This window comes from Salvelinus alpinus, chromosome 30 (assembly GCF_045679555.1).
Source record: "Salvelinus alpinus chromosome 30, SLU_Salpinus.1, whole genome shotgun sequence".
Taxonomy (NCBI): domain Eukaryota; kingdom Metazoa; phylum Chordata; class Actinopteri; order Salmoniformes; family Salmonidae; genus Salvelinus; species Salvelinus alpinus.
In genome coordinates, this window is record NC_092115.1 from 42,034,929 (window position 1) to 42,051,653 (window position 16,725).

Here is a 16,725-nt window from a genome sequence, read left to right on the forward strand (position 1 = left end):
TAAATTCATCAGGCTTAAGCCATGTTTCAGTCAGGCCAATCACATCAAGATTATGATCAGTGATTAGTTAATTGACTATAACTGCCTTTGAAGTGAGGGATCTAACATTAAGTAACCCTATTTTGAGATGTGAGGTATCACGATCTCTTTCAATAATGGCAGGAATGGAGGAGGTCTTTATCCTAGTGAGATTGCTAAGGCGAACACCGCCATGTTTAGTTTTGCCCAACCTAGGTCGAGGCACAGACACAGTCTCAATGGGGATGGCTGAGCTGACTACACTGACTGTGCTATTGGCAGACTCCACTAAGCTGGCAGGTTGGCTAACAGCCTGCTGCCTGGCCTGCACCCTATTTCATTGTGGAGCTAGAGGAGTTAGAGCCCTATCTATGTTAGTAGATAAGATGAGAGCACCCCTCCAGCTAGGATGGAGTCCGTCACTCCTCAGCAGGTCAGGCTTGGTCCTGTTTGTGGGTGAGTCCCAGAAAGAGGGCCAATTATCTACAAATTCTATCTTTTGGGAGGGGCAGAAAACAGTTTTCAACCAGCGATTGAGTTGTGAGACTCTGCTGTAGAGCTCATCACTCCCCCTAACTGGAAGGGGGCCAGAGACAATTACTCGATGCCGACACATCTTTCTAGCTGATTTACAGGCTGAAGCTATGTTGTGCTTGGTGACCTCTGACTGTTTCATCCTAACATCGTTGGTGCCGACGTGGATAACAATATCTCTATACTCTCTACACTCACCAGTTTTAGCTTTAGCCAGCACCATCTTCAGATTAGCCTTAACGTCGGTAGCCCTGCCCCCTGGTAAACAGTGTATGATCGCTGGGTGATTCGTTTTAAGTCTAATACTGCGGGTAATGGAGTCGCCAATGACTAGGGTTTTCAATTTGTCAGAGCTAATGGTGGGAGCCTTCGGCGTCTCAGACCCCGTAACGGGAGGAGTAGAGACAAGAGAAGACTCGGCCTCAGACTCCGACTCGCTACTCAATGGGGAAACCGGTTGAAAGTTTCTGTCGGCTGAATGAGCGACACCGGTTGAGCATTCCGAACTCTCCGCATTCCGAACTCTCCTTTGGTGGGGTTTGACAATGTCACAGCAACGGAGAGGTCTGTCGACATGTCGATGGGTGACCATATGAGAGAACATGACGTGATGAAAGTTGAATCTGCCGTCAGTTAACTACAGGATAGCCCTGCCAGTCTGGTTACGTATCTGGGGAAGAAACTAGATACAGGATGCAGTTTCACCATCCCAGGGAGAGACACACTGGGATAACAGTTTTGACCAGACAGTGAGGATCCATCTGATGTATTATTTATTTAATTGGAACATCTAATCAACGTTTTGGCACGCAGTGCTTTCTTCAGGAAACAGGTCCGGTGTGTGTGTGCGTGTGCACGCGCACGCCTGTGTCTGCTTGTGAGCTCGTGTGCTCTGGTCTCTTCCTGTCACAATGTGTTGTGATGAAGCCTTGATGGGAGAGCGAGTACTTTGTTCTGTGTTTGTCTGTAAAGTCTGTAGAACTTAGATCCCTGTGCTGTACAACGAAAACCACTGACACTCCGCAGTTGACTTCTTATATCTGAACACCCACAGTATCAATTAGCACACTGAGTTGAGAGATTACATTAAAATAGTCCCTTTTCAACTTTCTTTCCTTGGCCTTTGTAGTCCCGTGTTTCCCGCTTTTTTTCATCCAACAGAAAAGATGCCCAGTGGCGTTCTAGTCATACAGAGTGACAGAGATAGTGGAAGTCAGTGTGTGGCTCTTTGTTAACGGAGCTTGGCTGCAAGTCTTTTGTTTCCTCCCTGTCTCAGTGCAGCTGCAGCAGTCAAGCTGAAGGCATCAGGGGCAGCAGGTAGTCTAGTGGTTAGAGCGTTGGGCCGGTAACTGAAAGGTCGCTAGATCAATTCCCCAAATGTACAAAGTAAGAATCTGTTGCTCTGCCCCTGAACAAGGTAGTTACCCCACTGTCCCAAGGCTGTCATTGTAAATAAGAATTTGTTCTGAACTGACTTGCCTAGTTAAATAAAATGAGGGCCCTCTTTGACCATCCTGTGCTCTGAACTTGTGTTTTTCTACTGTCATCCTGATTCTTTCATCAGGAGTAATGGATTCAAGTTGATAAACAACCATGTCCAGACGTCCTCTGTAATCAGACAAATCTAGTTACTGGAACAACACAATGCCTGGAATTATCTCTGTTCCATTCATGTGATTATTCTTCATCTAATCAAATGACCTCGCAATATCCTACAATTTATAATTGTTTTATTTATTGCTATCTTGGTCATTGCAGCAATTGAGAAAGATTGAAGAGGACAGTTGTGTATCAGAATGGTCTACTCTAGGCTTTCCCCCAATGGATACATATTTCTCTTATCATTGAATAGGCTATTTTTTAGCATAAATGATTAGCCAATTAGGCTTCATATTATAGCCTTGGGGTCACGAATTACCTTCTGCCATGGGCTGATATTTTTCCTTGAGTGGATGGTCAGGGGGTCAGAACCATAGTAATAAGTCATTTGTACACTGCAAATTGACCGGAAGAATCCCAAACAGATATAATTCCACACCTTTACATTGGGGTGTGATCACACATGCCTCTATGCGTGGGAATACTCGGGAACAGATTTCCTAAATTAAAATCAATCTGAGCTGATATCCTGGTGATTTCACAGTCCAACAACGAAAAGTATCATAAAATAAACACACACAAAATAAGGTTTCGTTGGTGACCTCTTGTCTCTCGGCGGTCAGGTACGAAAAGGGGGAGGGGTTAACAACAAGAGATTCGATTGGTAGCTGACTAACGAAAACAAACGGTCGGAGGAGACGGCGTGCTCTGTCTATCAGTATACACGGTGCCTCATAAGCACCCAATAGGCGAGTGACAAACCGTGCGCTCTCACACTTTGCCATCCTGCCAGATACAGAGAAACAATGGGAGACGATAACTGAGGCAACCACAAAGAGATACACACTGAGACCGACTATGGCTGTGGACGGTAAGAGCGCTGTTTTAATTATGAAACAACTCATTTGAATCGTTGGTATATCTTTTGTAAAATAGAGGTAAAGGTATTTGTATTAATAAGCATTAGGTTACATCGGGGGCTTCTATCCCTCCCAGACCGGTGGTGGGGGTTCTCTTGTCAACATCAATAACAACATCTTTACTTACTTAGCATATTAGGGTGAATTTATGAGGACGTCAATAACTGGGGGACTTGTAAGATATCCTCTTGTTCTTTGTAAATGTTGCATGAAGATCAACATCCGTAGAGGATAAATAACGTGGGACATTGCCGTGTTAGAATTTCTAGGAGGTTTGAACTGGTATATCAGTAGTTGGTCACTCACATATTGCGATTTGTTTCATTGGCCTCAGTCCTTGGAAGTTATCTTTCATGAGAACCTTGACTGGGGTGGGTATAATTTGTGGAACGTTCCAACAGGAATCTGTTCCAAAAACGTAAAGTACAAGGTTGCCAACAAACAACGCATACAAAGTAGCACGATCAATTCACCTGGCTAACTAGCTGCCGAATAGGCATCAACCCACCACGTAGCTTATTCTTAATGTTTGTCCACAGGCTACCAGAGTGAGGACAGACATTTTTCGGAATAAACGTGGTGAGTGAAAAACGTAATGAAATAGCCCACTCCATACCCGGTATTTTATTCTGCCGCTATACGACTTTGTATGTGTTGTTTGTTGGAAACCTTGTTATTTACGAAGTTTTCGGGAACAGATTCCTGTTGGAACGTTCCACAAATTATACCCACCCTTGACTGTGTCCTATTGGGTTTTGATGGGTGGACTTCACTGCATTAAAATACGCATTTCTGGATTGAAAATTACAGATTACTTTCCCACAAACAGACAGCTCTCGGAGTTATTGACACTGTCACACATACTCTGCTTCGGCACACCCCACGTGTGTTGGGGAATTGAACAGGGCCCGGTTTCCCGATAGCTACGGAATTTGGGTTTAGGACTGTTTTTAACAATGCATCTTTCCTACAACGGCCGAAGTAACATGCGTTTCCCAATTCATCAGGTAGAGAGACTTTTCGCTAAGTGTGTGGTTGAGGCATGTGTCAATGCTAATAGGTTCCCGAAAGAAAGGCAGTTTACCCTAACATTATAATTATTCCACTATACTGATGACGGATCAGCTCCTAGAAAGATATTATCACATATGGCTGCAAATATTGCGGCGGCTTATTCTAATGTTTACTTTAGCCAGCAGATCCGACCCGCTTGCTTACAGCACGCCTCGATCACACCGACAATATTTTAGCGTTTTGGTACACCAGAAGTACATTCATTTCTAGTGAAACGCTGCGTTTGCTTTACAGCATTGTGTTGCAGAAGCAGTTTCAGTGCGTTCTGTGTGGTGCATGCTTTATCATCAAATGCTTTATGCATCAAATTGTATTTGTAGATGGCTTGACAGAAAGGGTAGCAGAAGGGGAATGTTGAACTTTTGTCGCACACATAAAAAGACTGTAGGTGTGATCGAGGAATTACAGCTGCACTAGGGTCGAACAGACTTCCTGTGTAGACTAAGACAGAGCCGAGCCACGTCTTCTGAACCATATCTCGCGTCGGCTCTGCAATGTCTTAATCTACACAGGACTGCTTGTTCCACCCTAGTGCAGCTGTAAGCAAGCGGGTTGGATCTGCTGGGTAATACATTCTCTACAATAATGCTTTAAATATGAATTTGGCAAATCATTGTGCACGTTATACATCCATAAATATTTTGAAGCAAAAATGACAGATGGTAGCCAACAATTAGCAAAATAGAAATCAATTGGATTAACATAAAATTAATTTCAATATCATTGAATTATATAGGCCTATGTAGTAGGCTATTTATCTATTATTTGCAGTCATATTGGGTTTCAATTTAAACGTATATTTATCATTCGCTTGTTTGTCACAATTGCAAATATGTTGCCAACTTTGTATTTGTAGTCAATTCCGTTGTGAAGTTGTTGTTTACAGGACAACCGGCAATCTTCCCAGCGTGAAATAGTTCCCAATCGTTCTGATTGTGTCGTGATTATGACGTCATGTTGTAAAAATTCTCACGGTGTGAAATGTTCCCAGTTCAATAATTGCACGTGCGTATCTTTCTGTGGATGGCTGATCTTGTGCGTCTCTTTATGTGGATGGCTGATCTTGTACGAATGTTTCTCTCACTTGATTTAGCTACACTGTAAAAAAATATTGTGCTCCTTTTACTTGTAGGTAACTATTTGCATCAGATTTTCAAGTAAATCGAACAAGGAGGATCTTTTAAGTATAATAGACTTCACTTTTAGTGTATTACAAACCCAGATATATTAATTGCAAACAACTCAAAAATTCCTTTCACTCAACTTAATTTTATCAGTTTCAGAACAATATTTTTTTTCTCCTTCAAATCAAAGAAATAATGTTATAAGTTTTATATACTTAATGTAATCAGTTACAGAACTAATATTGTATGTTCAATTTGCTGAATTTACTCAATATTGTAATTGATATTCTATGTTTTATCTACAAATGTTTTTTGCTCAGTTACTTATGGTACTCAGGTTAGTAAAATGTATTTAAATTGGGTTCCTACTACTCAAATATATACTCACAACTATACTTAAAAAGCTGATGCAAATAGTTATCTCAATATACTTGGGATAATTTACTAAAATTATTATTTCTATACAAGGGAATATGCAAAAGAAACAACAGTATTCAACTTCAAACTTCAACACCTTTTGTATTGAATAAAATAAATGTTTATAATTTTTTCATACTTCAATCTCAAATTGCCCCTTAAACCCTACTCCTTAGGCATTTGTGGAGAGCTCATCATTTTTTTGTAATCTGTAAGCATGCTGGGTATAACTACACCTTGCCTCCTTAGGTAAAGTTACATCCAGATAGCTTGCACCTGACTACAAATAATTTCAGATCTTCACGACTGCATAAGGTTTAGGTGATAGTTTGGGATTAGCACTTTGACCTCCCATCTTGTACAGTTTGGCAAGAATTCTCTGGTGGTCTGTGTGCCCCTTAACAACAAAGTGAAATTTTAACAGAAATGTAAATTAACGATGTGTCTTAATAGACTTTACACAAAGCACAATATGAACTTTAGCTCAAATACCTCATTCAAACTGTTTTAGATGAATCAAAACATGGGTTTTCAAAACATACATTGCTCATATTGTTACAAAATATATGGCAAATTGTCCCTTAAACCCAACTCCGTACGCACTACTGAAGCCCATATGGACATATTATTATTTTGACAGGTCTAAGCATTCTGGGTATAACTCCACCTTGCCTCCTTAGGTAAAGTTACATCCAGATAGCTTGCACCTGACTAATAATCCTGACAGATATCCACTAGTGCATATGGACTAAGTTTTAAAACAAAGCTGTTTTTTTAAACAGGAATGGACAATGTCTCTTATGACTTCACCTGACAAAGAGCATCATGTAAACTGTAGCTCCTATACCACCTAGCTTTTCAGCTTACTGAGTAGGGTTTAGACCACAGTTTGGGAGTGTCCCTGTGACAGTTCTCATAGATATCTTTAGATATCTCTGAAAACAAGTAACTTCATCTTTAGAGCTTGGACCCGTGGGGGAGGTCCTGAGATCATCGAGTTCCAATAATACTTTTTTGGAACACCTCAAAGGTATACTTCAGTTCTTTGGGGTACTTTAGATTTAAGCCCTAGATGAGGCCCATAAGCAAGGTACATGACAGTGAAACACTGGAAACACTAGCAATCAGGGGAGAAAGGCCTGGGTCAGGGAGGTGACCAGGAACCCGATGGTCATTCTGACAGCGCTCTAGAGTTCCTCTGTGGAGATGGGAGAACCTTCCAGAAGGACAACCATCTCTGCAGCACTCCAACAATCAGGCCTGTATGGTAGAGTGGCCAGACGGAAGCCACTCCTCAGTAAAAGGCACATAACAGGCCGCTTGGAGTTGGCCAAAAGGCACCTAAAGACACTCAACAAGATTCTCTGGTCTGATGAAACCAAAATTGAACTCTTTATCTTGAATGCCAAGCTTCAAGTTTGGAGGAAACCTGGTACCATCCCTATGGTGAAGCATGGTGGTGGCAGCATCATGCTGTGGGTAATTGTTCCAGCGGCAGGGACTGGGAGACTAGTCAGGATTGTAGCAAAGATGAACGGAGCAAAGTACAGAGAGCTCCTTGATGAAAACCTGCTCCAGAGTGCTCAGGACCTCAGACTGGGTTGAAGGTTCACCTTCCAACAGGACGATGACCCTAAGCACACAGCCAAGACAACGCAGGAATGGCTTCGGGTCAAGTCTTTGAAAGTCCTTGAGTGGCCCTACTAGAGCCCGGACTTGAACCTAATCGAACATCTCTGGAGACCTGAAAATAGTTGTGAAGCAACTCTTCCCATCCAATTTGAGAGAGCTTCAGAGGATCTCCACAGGAGAATGGGAGAAACTCCCCAAATACGCGTGTCAAGCTTGTAGCGTCACACCCGATCCATTTTAAAACAAGACTGTAACGTAACAAAAAGTGGAAATAGTCAAGGGGTCTGAATACTTTCAGTGGGACTGTATGTACAGTGCATTATTAAAGTATTCAGACCCCTTCTCCTCTTCCACATTTTGCTACGGTACAGCCTTTTTCTAAAATCAATTAAATTTATATTTATTTGATCAATCTACACACAATATCTCATAATGACAATGCAAAAACAGGTTTTAAGACATTATTGCAAATGTATTAAAAATAAAAAACAGAATACCTTATTTATGTAAGTATTCAGGCTTTGTGCTATGATACTCAATTGAGCTCAGGTGCATCCTGTTTCCATTGATCATCCTTGATGTTTCTGCTTGATTTTGGAGTCCACCTGTTGCAAATTCAATTGATTGGACATGATTTGGAAAGGTGTGTGTGTGTGTGCGCGTGTACACAAGGTCCCACAGTTGACAGTGCTTGTCAGAGCAACAGAGAGATCCTTGATGAAAACCTGCTCCAGAGGGTTCAGGACCTCAGACTAGGGCGAAGGTTCACCTTCCAACAGGACAATGACCCTATGCACACAGCCAAGACAACGCATGAGTGGCTTCGGGACAAGTCTCTGAATGTCCTTGAATGCAGTGTGTGTGTGTGTGTGTGTGTATGTATAGAATGGTGTATATGAATAGAACAGGTGTGTACACCAGTAGTTTTACATAGGATGAGGCTTGACTACAATTCCTTATATGCAATTGAAGTGTGTAAAAAAAGTATGTAATCATTATTAAAGTGAATAGTGTTCAATGACTTTGTACATAGGGCAGCAGTCTCTAAGATACCGGGTGGTAGCCGGCTAGTAACAGTGATTCAGTTTCAGGGCATTGTACTGGGTGGAGTCCGGCTAGTGGTGACTTTTTAACAGTCTGATTGCGTGGAGATAAAAGCTGTTTTTCAGTCTCTCTCATTCCCAGCTTTGATGCACCTTTACTGTCTCCGCCTTCTAGATGGTAGCAGGGTGAACAGGCCGTGGCTTGGGTGGCTGAGGTCCTTGATGGTCTTCTTGACCTTCCTGTGTGACCGGTTGCTGTTGATGTCATGGTGGGCAGGCACTGTGCCCCCTGGAATGCATTGGGCTGACCTCACCACCCTCTGGATAGCCCTGCGGTTGTGAATGGTGCAATATCCGTACCTGGCGGTGATATAGCCCGACAGGATGCTCTCAATGGTGCATCTGTAGAAGTTTGTGTCTTGGGGGGCCAAGCTGAATTTCTTCAGCCTCTCGAGGTTGAAGAGGCGCTGTTGCGTCTTCTTTACCACACTGTCTGTGTGAATGGACCATTTTCAGGTTGTCATTGATGTTTATGCCGGGGAACTTGAAGCTTTTCACCCTCTCCTCTGCGGCCCCGTCGGTGTGGATGGTGGCGTGCCTTCTCTGCTGTCTCCTGAAGTCCACAATCACCTCCTTCCTTTTGTTGATGCTAAGGGAGAGGTTATTTTCCTGGCACTTCTCCGCCAAAGTCCTCTCTTCCAGCTCTCCTCATTGTTGTAAATCAGGCCTACCTCTGTTCTGACATCAGCAAACTTGATGACTGAGTTGAAGATGTGCATCTCCACACAGTTATGAGTGAACAGAGAGTACAGGAGGGGGCTGAGCCTGGTTGCCTATCTTCACCACCTGGGGTCGGCACGTCAGGAAATCCAAGACATCCAACCCAATTCCAGAGTGGGGTTCAGACCCATGGCCCCGAGCTTAGGGTTGAGCTTGGAGGATACTATGGTATTAAATGCTAAGCTGTAGTCGATGAACAGCATTCTTACATAGGTATTTCTCTTGTCCAGATGGGATAGGGCAGTGTGCAGTGCAATGGCGATTGTGTCATCTGTGGATCTGTATGCAAATTGTAGTGGGTCTAGGGTGTCGGGTAAGGTGGAGGGGATATGATCCTTAATTAGCCTCTCAAAGCACTTCATGATGACAGAAGTTAGTGTTATGGAGCGATAGTCATTTAGTTCAGTTACCTTCACTTTCTTGGGCACAGGAACAATGTTGGACTTCTTGAAGCAAGTGGGGACAACAGACTGGGATAGGGAGATATTGAATATGTCAGTTAACACTCCAGCCAGGTGGGTCTGCACATGCTCCGAGTACGCGGCTAGGGATGCCATCTAATCGTCACAGTGCGAACAACATCCTCTATGCACTTCCTAATGAACTCAGTCCCTGAGTCAGTGTATACGTCAATAATATTCTCTGAGGTATCCCGGAACATTTCCCAGTCTGCGTGATCAAAACAATCTTGAAGCATAGATTCCGATTGTCAGACCAATGTTGAACTGTCCTTACCACAGCTGCTTCCTGTTTAAGTTTCTGCCTATAGAGTGGAAGAACAAAATGGAGGCATGATCTGATTTTCTTAAGGGAGGGTGGGGGAGGGCCTTGTAGCCATCCCGGAAGGGGTAGTAGCAATGGTCAAGAGTGCTCGATGAGCAAGTTGCACAGGAGATGTGTTGATAGAATTCAGAAGTGTTTTCCTCAAATTTCCTTTGTTAAAGTCCCCAGTTACAATAAATATTGCCTCAGGATTTGTGTTTTCCAGTTTGCACAAAGTCCGTTGAGAGCCGTCTTGGGGGGGGTTATAAACGGCGGTGAAGGAAAAAAACATTTTCCGAGAGATAATGGGGTCGGCATTTGATGGTGATGTATTCCAGATTGTGAGAACAAAAGGACTTGAGTTCCTGTACGTTAGGCCAATCACACCACGGGTAGTTAATCATGAAACATACACCACCAAGAGTTCTTTCTTTCTGTCTGCAAGATGGACGGAGAACCCCGCTGGCTGAATGGTAATAATGCAAGCAACTTTTCTGAGCAAGCAATGTAGGAAATAACACAAAAAAAATACTAGAAAGTTGTCTAGGAGCAAGAAATAGGGTGACCATGTCTGTTGGTGCCATCTTGTCTTCAAAAAGGAAAATAATAATTCTGTCAATGAAACATTTTTGGGGATGAAAATAAAGGCATACTAAGACAATAGAAATGTGACACAGTGTGTTAATGATAACAAATTAGTGCAGGAAATGAAGAAATTTATAAACATTCTGGAAGTGAATGCTGGAATTGAACAAATTACTATAACTATAACCATAGTTTGAGTACCAGAAACTACAAAAGAGGATTTTGATTCCCATGCAATGTTCTATAAATCGGACTACTTCACTGTCAGTGTTGTCCTATTATTTTAGGTTGAACAGTATAAAGCAGTCAGAGTGGAGAAAGTGCATTAAAACCACTTAGAATTCATTTGTTGCGATCTAGGGCCATGCACTACCCATACAGCATATTTAGAACTTGTATTATTCAATAACATCCAATTCCACCAAAAATGAGAGAAATACTGTGAAATTATTTGTTTTTGGTTTTCATAAAAAAATAAAAAAATGTTAAAGTACCAGGTCGATAAGCAGTATCGGTAAGAGTAGTAATACCGTTGAAATCTTAACGATACCCATCCCTAATGCTAACTGGATAACAGTCGTTCAGGTTCTTGCTAGCTAACCAAATGAATCCTGCATCTCTAACTGTATATAGCCGTTGAAAAACAATATGAGGGGAAAAAGTCACTCACCCACTCCTCCAAAGGCATGGCATGACATCCTCCTAGCAGCTAGCTAGCTATCTAGCTAACCTTAAGCTCTGTGTTTTTAGCGTGCTGCATAAATAGATACGCTAGCCTATTAGCCACGTTATGACTGACTTGTGATCATTGCTAGTTTGATTGTATTGTCATTCCCAGCCTTAGTTACGTTTGTCTGTTTTTGTCCAGAATATTGAGTCATTAAAACTGAATCAGTGCATCCCAAATGGAGGCAGCAAACAATGTACCAAGCCAGCTGTGATTTACAACTTCATAGCAATATTTTTGGGAGTACCAAGAAATGTTTTGGTGAATTATATCAATCATGCGTTGAACTATATCAAACTATTCTTCCAACAATGCCTAAGTGTACATCATGGAACGTAGAGTCAAATGTAACCTATTTTTAAAACCTCTTAAAAAGTTGGTTTTGTAGCATAAACTGGGGAATTTTATATTTTTTACTACTATTATGATTTCCTGCTTTTTTTTTATATCTGCAAAGTAGTTAAAACGCTGTCAGTTCCACTTTAACCTTTAGGTCACCGGTTACTTTCCGTGCTAAATGTGAAATGTTTTTTGCGATGGGAAGTAATAGTTGTACATTTCGATTGGGAAATGCTTAGTGGTTGTGTTTTTCTATTCTTATGATTGGAACCTACTGGCTTATTATGGTCTGCTTATCCTTTAACATCATGCTGTGTGTGACTGCTGTCTTTCCACCAGCCCTATGCAGTGCTGTAGTAGTGCCTGGGGGTGTGTGTAATATATACAGTATGTATATATCCCAAGTGATCTGCCCAGCGAAGCAAAGGCACCGCATGTGAAAATCCTGTTTTCCTATCGATTTCTCAGATTTTCAAGAAAAAATTAAATTGTTTAAAAAATACAAAAATGTGATCGTCTAAGTCCACAACAATGCTTAAACCAGATCAATCTGATTGGGTGGGCATGTCAGGGCCTGGTTCCCCAATGGGTGGGCCTGTCCACCCAGGCCCAGCCATGTCTACGCCCCTGATGCAAACAGCACATGATGACAATTGCGCATCACAAATAGCCCACTAACCAACACTTAGGACTAAACATTTTCAATACCTGGTTTGCATACCCATTGTTGTCTTAGTTAGCATTTACTGGTAGATATCATAAGTTGAAAGGTCTTTCCTACCCTACCGGCTACGGATGTCGTTCTTCTGTGAGCTGCTCCATGCCAAAACCAGCTGAGAGCTGAACACTCTTGCTGCCTGCAGATGATATTCCGCTGAAACTAGGGTGTGTACGGCGCACGTGAATATATTTCACGTGATGCCCACTGAAAAAAAAGTGGGTTTACGGTTTATACCTGCATTTACCCTCCCCTACACCACTGGCCCTTTTGTTTTTACAAAGAGTGCACTCCTACATGAGTGGGCTGGTATTACAGTTCTTTCAGAATCACGAACCTGGTCTCAGAGGCCACATATTGAGTGAATAATCAGGAATATATTGTTCCTGGGACAGTAGCCTACTAGCCCTAGCTAAATAAGTAATCAGAGGAATAATCAGTTAGTCACCGAGCCTTCACCCCTATTGGCCAGTGCTGTACCAGCCAGGTCCGTGTGTCTCCCTTTCTGTTCCTGCCTCCTGGAGAAGTTCACCTATTCATTGGCTGCTGGTAGAGGTAGGCTGCAGCAGAGAGACCGATTGTCCTATCTATAGGTAATACCCAGTTTTACTTAAGCATCCCTCATTTATGCTGCTGCAGACCCTAGAGCAGCTTTCCTATTACATTATTATTATTTCTCTCACCATGTTGGCGGTTGGTGAACCCGGTTCAGCTGCCCTTTGTGCCGGGTAGGTGAAGTGTTCCCATTTTTAACCATTTTATTTGTCTTGAGGTAAAAACTCTGCCTTCCCGGCAGGCCCGGAGAGCAAATCAAGTGCACTATAGGCTTACCGCTGACCAATCGGATGGCTCAGATTACCGTGTCCGCTATAAGGTAGCAAGCTAAAAAAATAAAAACTACAGCAAAGCTGGTACTGTGAGATTTCAAAATGTTTAAGACCATGACTAGAGACACTGTCAACGAAATACAGCAAAGAGCTTCTGTTTTTTTTTAGTCAGTTAATGTTGACCTTCTTACTCGGCAATATCAACACATTGTCAGCCATAAAATGTCCACTCGCGCTACAACAAGCACTGCAGCTGCAATGAATGAGTAGGAAAGTGTATCTATAGGCTTGCGTTATTAGCTGATTGGGTCTTTTTTACAATATAGAGGAATTTCACTTTCTCTGTTCGTAGGAGCAGCAACGTGAATTTGAGCATGACCCTCAGTCTGCTGCTCTGTCAGTCTGCCGAGGCTGACCATCAGATGCAGGCACCATCAGCCCAGTAAAATAAAAATGTCAATATTGAAACGTATGCTCACTCAGCTGTGCCTCACAAGTAATAAAACAACTGATCTATTACCGGTGTGGTCATATAGCCTACCTCAAAATTTTTTTACATGGCACGAACAACAGTACATTGGCAGGGCAATTGGATTAAAGCCAATATGTAGTAATAATGTATTGGGATTACTCAAAGTAATCTTGACCCTAGAGCCATGGCATTACTCTGACAGTGTATGTGTGCCTCTGTATCTTTTAATGAGTGTAGCTAGTCTTGGTATAGGAAGCAGCCCAGTAGTCGGAATCACAGTGTGTTGGTTATCTCTCTGTGTGTCACTACATTGATCCGGTCATGTGACTGATTGGCTCAGCGAGTGCTCACCTAGTTTCCAGGTCTGAATTAGCGTTGGACTGTTTTCTTTCTTTTCTGTTTTTATTTGATATCCGCCCTCGTAGTTTAAGTTATGACGTCTGGTTGAATCTCCCAAGGACATCTGGCCGCGTCGTCATGTCTCGTAGGAGCAACAATACAAATGCTGACAAATCTTGAGACTATTTTTCTCAATTGAACATTTTCTCCCGACTGATTCTCCATGTACGAAGCCGAACCCGGTGTGTGTAAAGAAGGCCCTTATCAGAGATAGAGCCGCACTGCTGCCCCCCCCCCCCCATATTTCACACCACAAACCAGCCGGCGTGTGTGGGTCTGTTTTCATTCCAGGACAGGCCTGGGTAAGCCCAGAAGGCTGCAGGCAAAAGAGAGACAGGCTGGTGTGGAGAATGCTAAGCTGGCAACCATCCACCCATACTGGATAAATACCTAGAGGAACACACACACCCAGAGACATATACACACACACACTTGGAAAGGTTGTATCCAGGGTTGTGGTAAATTCCATTTTTATTCAGTCAATTTAGGGGATGTATTGGACAGTTAGTACAACAGTATGAACAAGTTTTATGACCGTAGCTGGTAGATGTGACCTAGAGTCAGTGGCCATTCCGTAGTTATATAATAACCAACCCACGTATTGAGCAGATCAGTAATCTGCCCTGTGTGTGTGTGTGTGGGGAGCAGGGCCAAAAGGGGAACGAGTGTTAGCTTTCCTAAGACAAACACCTTTCTCGTTTTCTCCCTTTGGTTGGCGTTGCCAGCAGGAGGCCCCACTGGCCATTTGTTGGCTTTAGGGGGCTTGTGAAATGTGATACAGGAGACTACACGGGTGTGTGTCTGTGTGTTGCAGTCTTCTTTCTGCAAATGTATGTGTTTAATGTCTTGAGTGTTAGCGACCAAATGCAACAGTTTCTGTCAAAGATGTCATAATGTCACGGATTAACTCTCCATCTCTCTGGCATCGGCCCTCTAGCACAGACAATGGCATTTGTTCGGTGTGTGTGTGTATTTAGTTACATCATCTGTAACCTCTCTTTGCCCTCTCCATCCCTCTTGTCCTCTCTATCAGCAGGCTGGCTCATCTGTACTATGTTTAGCCTGGTTATCCAGTCTGTTCTGGCTCATCCTCTCACTACACACACACACTGAACTGGTGGATAATGGCATCTCATTTGGCAATGAAATGCTGAGAGAGGGAGGGAGGGATGCTGAGGGAGGGAGGGATGCTGGGAGAGGGATGGAGGGAGGGATGCTGGGAGAGGGATGGAGGGAGGGATGCTGGGAGAGGGAGGGATGCTGGGAGAGGGAGGGAGGGAGGGATGCTGAGGGAGGGAGGGAGGGATGCTGAGGGAGGGAGGGAGGGATGCTGAGGGAGGAAGGGAGGGATGCTGAGAGAGGGAGCCTGACCCAAACCTTAACCCTTACCTTAATCATTTGGAGTTCGTGCCTAACCTTAAGAATTCAGCGTTAATGCCTAAACTTAACCTTGGAACGATACAGAGAAGTAACCAAACACATCTTGAGCTCCTGTTCACCCGATCTGGAGTTTCTGATGCTAAAATTCCGACCCAACTATATGCCGAGGGAATTCACGTGTGCTGTTATCACAGCTGTGTCCATAGCCCCATAAGCAGCAACTCAAGAGGGAGCCACCAACACAGATACTAGTGAGATGCTGGATCGAGGAGGTAGACTCAATGCTGCAGGATTGTTTTTGGAATACTGATTGGAATATGATCAAAGATTCATCCACCAAGTCTCAGCCAACAACATTGAGGAATATACATAGTCAGTCACAGGCTTCATTTGGAAATGTTTTGATGATGTTTTACCCACAATAACAATCAGAACATACCCTGAATCAACTGAGAAATCCGTACAATGCTGTCGTGTCTTGGCTATCATTAATGTGAATACAATTAGTTAATCAATTTAATTAAACAATGTTTAATTTTTACGATGATTAAATTAAATCCTGTAACAATTAACTAATTTAGCAATCTTGGGGCACCACGGAAAAAGTTTATTTAACGAGTTACCGTTTTCCAAGTTAACTCTTGAAGATATAAATATCTCTTACATTTCAATCATCAATCAGTCATTAATTAATTTTTGCCTTATATCAGGCTAATTCTGAATGTTGCAAAATCCTTTATCTGATATCTAGCATAAAGGATGTATCAGCGAAATACAAATTTGCTTAATTATTTATTTACTAACTAGCTAAATAATCACACAGAATTACATAAACACAAACAGAATAGCTTACACATTGATTACTACATAACACAATGAAAGGTCCCTAGTGGACTAAACCGATATGACGGCTTGTTACACCTAATGAAAAGGGAGGGGCATGTAAGAAAGAGCGGGAGAAAAAACAAAGGACTTCACTATCGTACGTACAGCTGATAACTATGCTCATGGAAATGCTAATATTTTGCACAAGAACGGCCGCTCATTCGAAAATAATTGCAATATACATATTTACAAGTGTATGCTTTTTTGTCTCTGAAATCGCCGGTCCATTTTCTGGAGAGTCAGTCGACAAAGTCTCTGGTTGTCTACCAGAGGTCACCATGTCCTTTGTAGTCGTAGCTTGTTCACTTTTAGAGGGGGGGGGAGGAAAATGTGGTGCCTATGATCCTACCCCAACAGGGCATTTCTGAAAATGCTGAGAGCATTCAATGTGAGCAGAACGGACCCTGACGACTTGGTGGCACATGACACGTACAAGGCAAGCAGGTACGAGCTCCGCAAATCAATGGATGCAAAAAATCGAATCGATGTT

The 16,725-nt window shown here is 42.6% G+C and overlaps 1 protein-coding gene and 1 pseudogene across 1 annotated transcript in view; one reads left to right on the forward strand and one right to left on the reverse strand.

The window, feature by feature from the left end:
* The window catches only part of LOC139560036 (pre-mRNA-processing factor 6-like), a 47,288-nt pseudogene extending 46,160 nt beyond the window's left edge, over positions 1-1,128 (reverse strand).
* A 1,764-nt stretch (positions 1,129-2,892) lies between these two features.
* LOC139560081 (sterile alpha motif domain-containing protein 10-like) overlaps positions 2,893-16,725 on the forward strand; it is a 104,192-nt gene continuing 90,359 nt past the window's right edge. Inside the window, exon 1 of the mRNA XM_071376580.1 lies at positions 2,893-3,022. Coding sequence (XP_071232681.1) covers positions 3,010-3,022 — 13 coding nt within the window. The 5' untranslated portion in view covers positions 2,893-3,009. The remainder of the gene's footprint in view (positions 3,023-16,725) is intronic.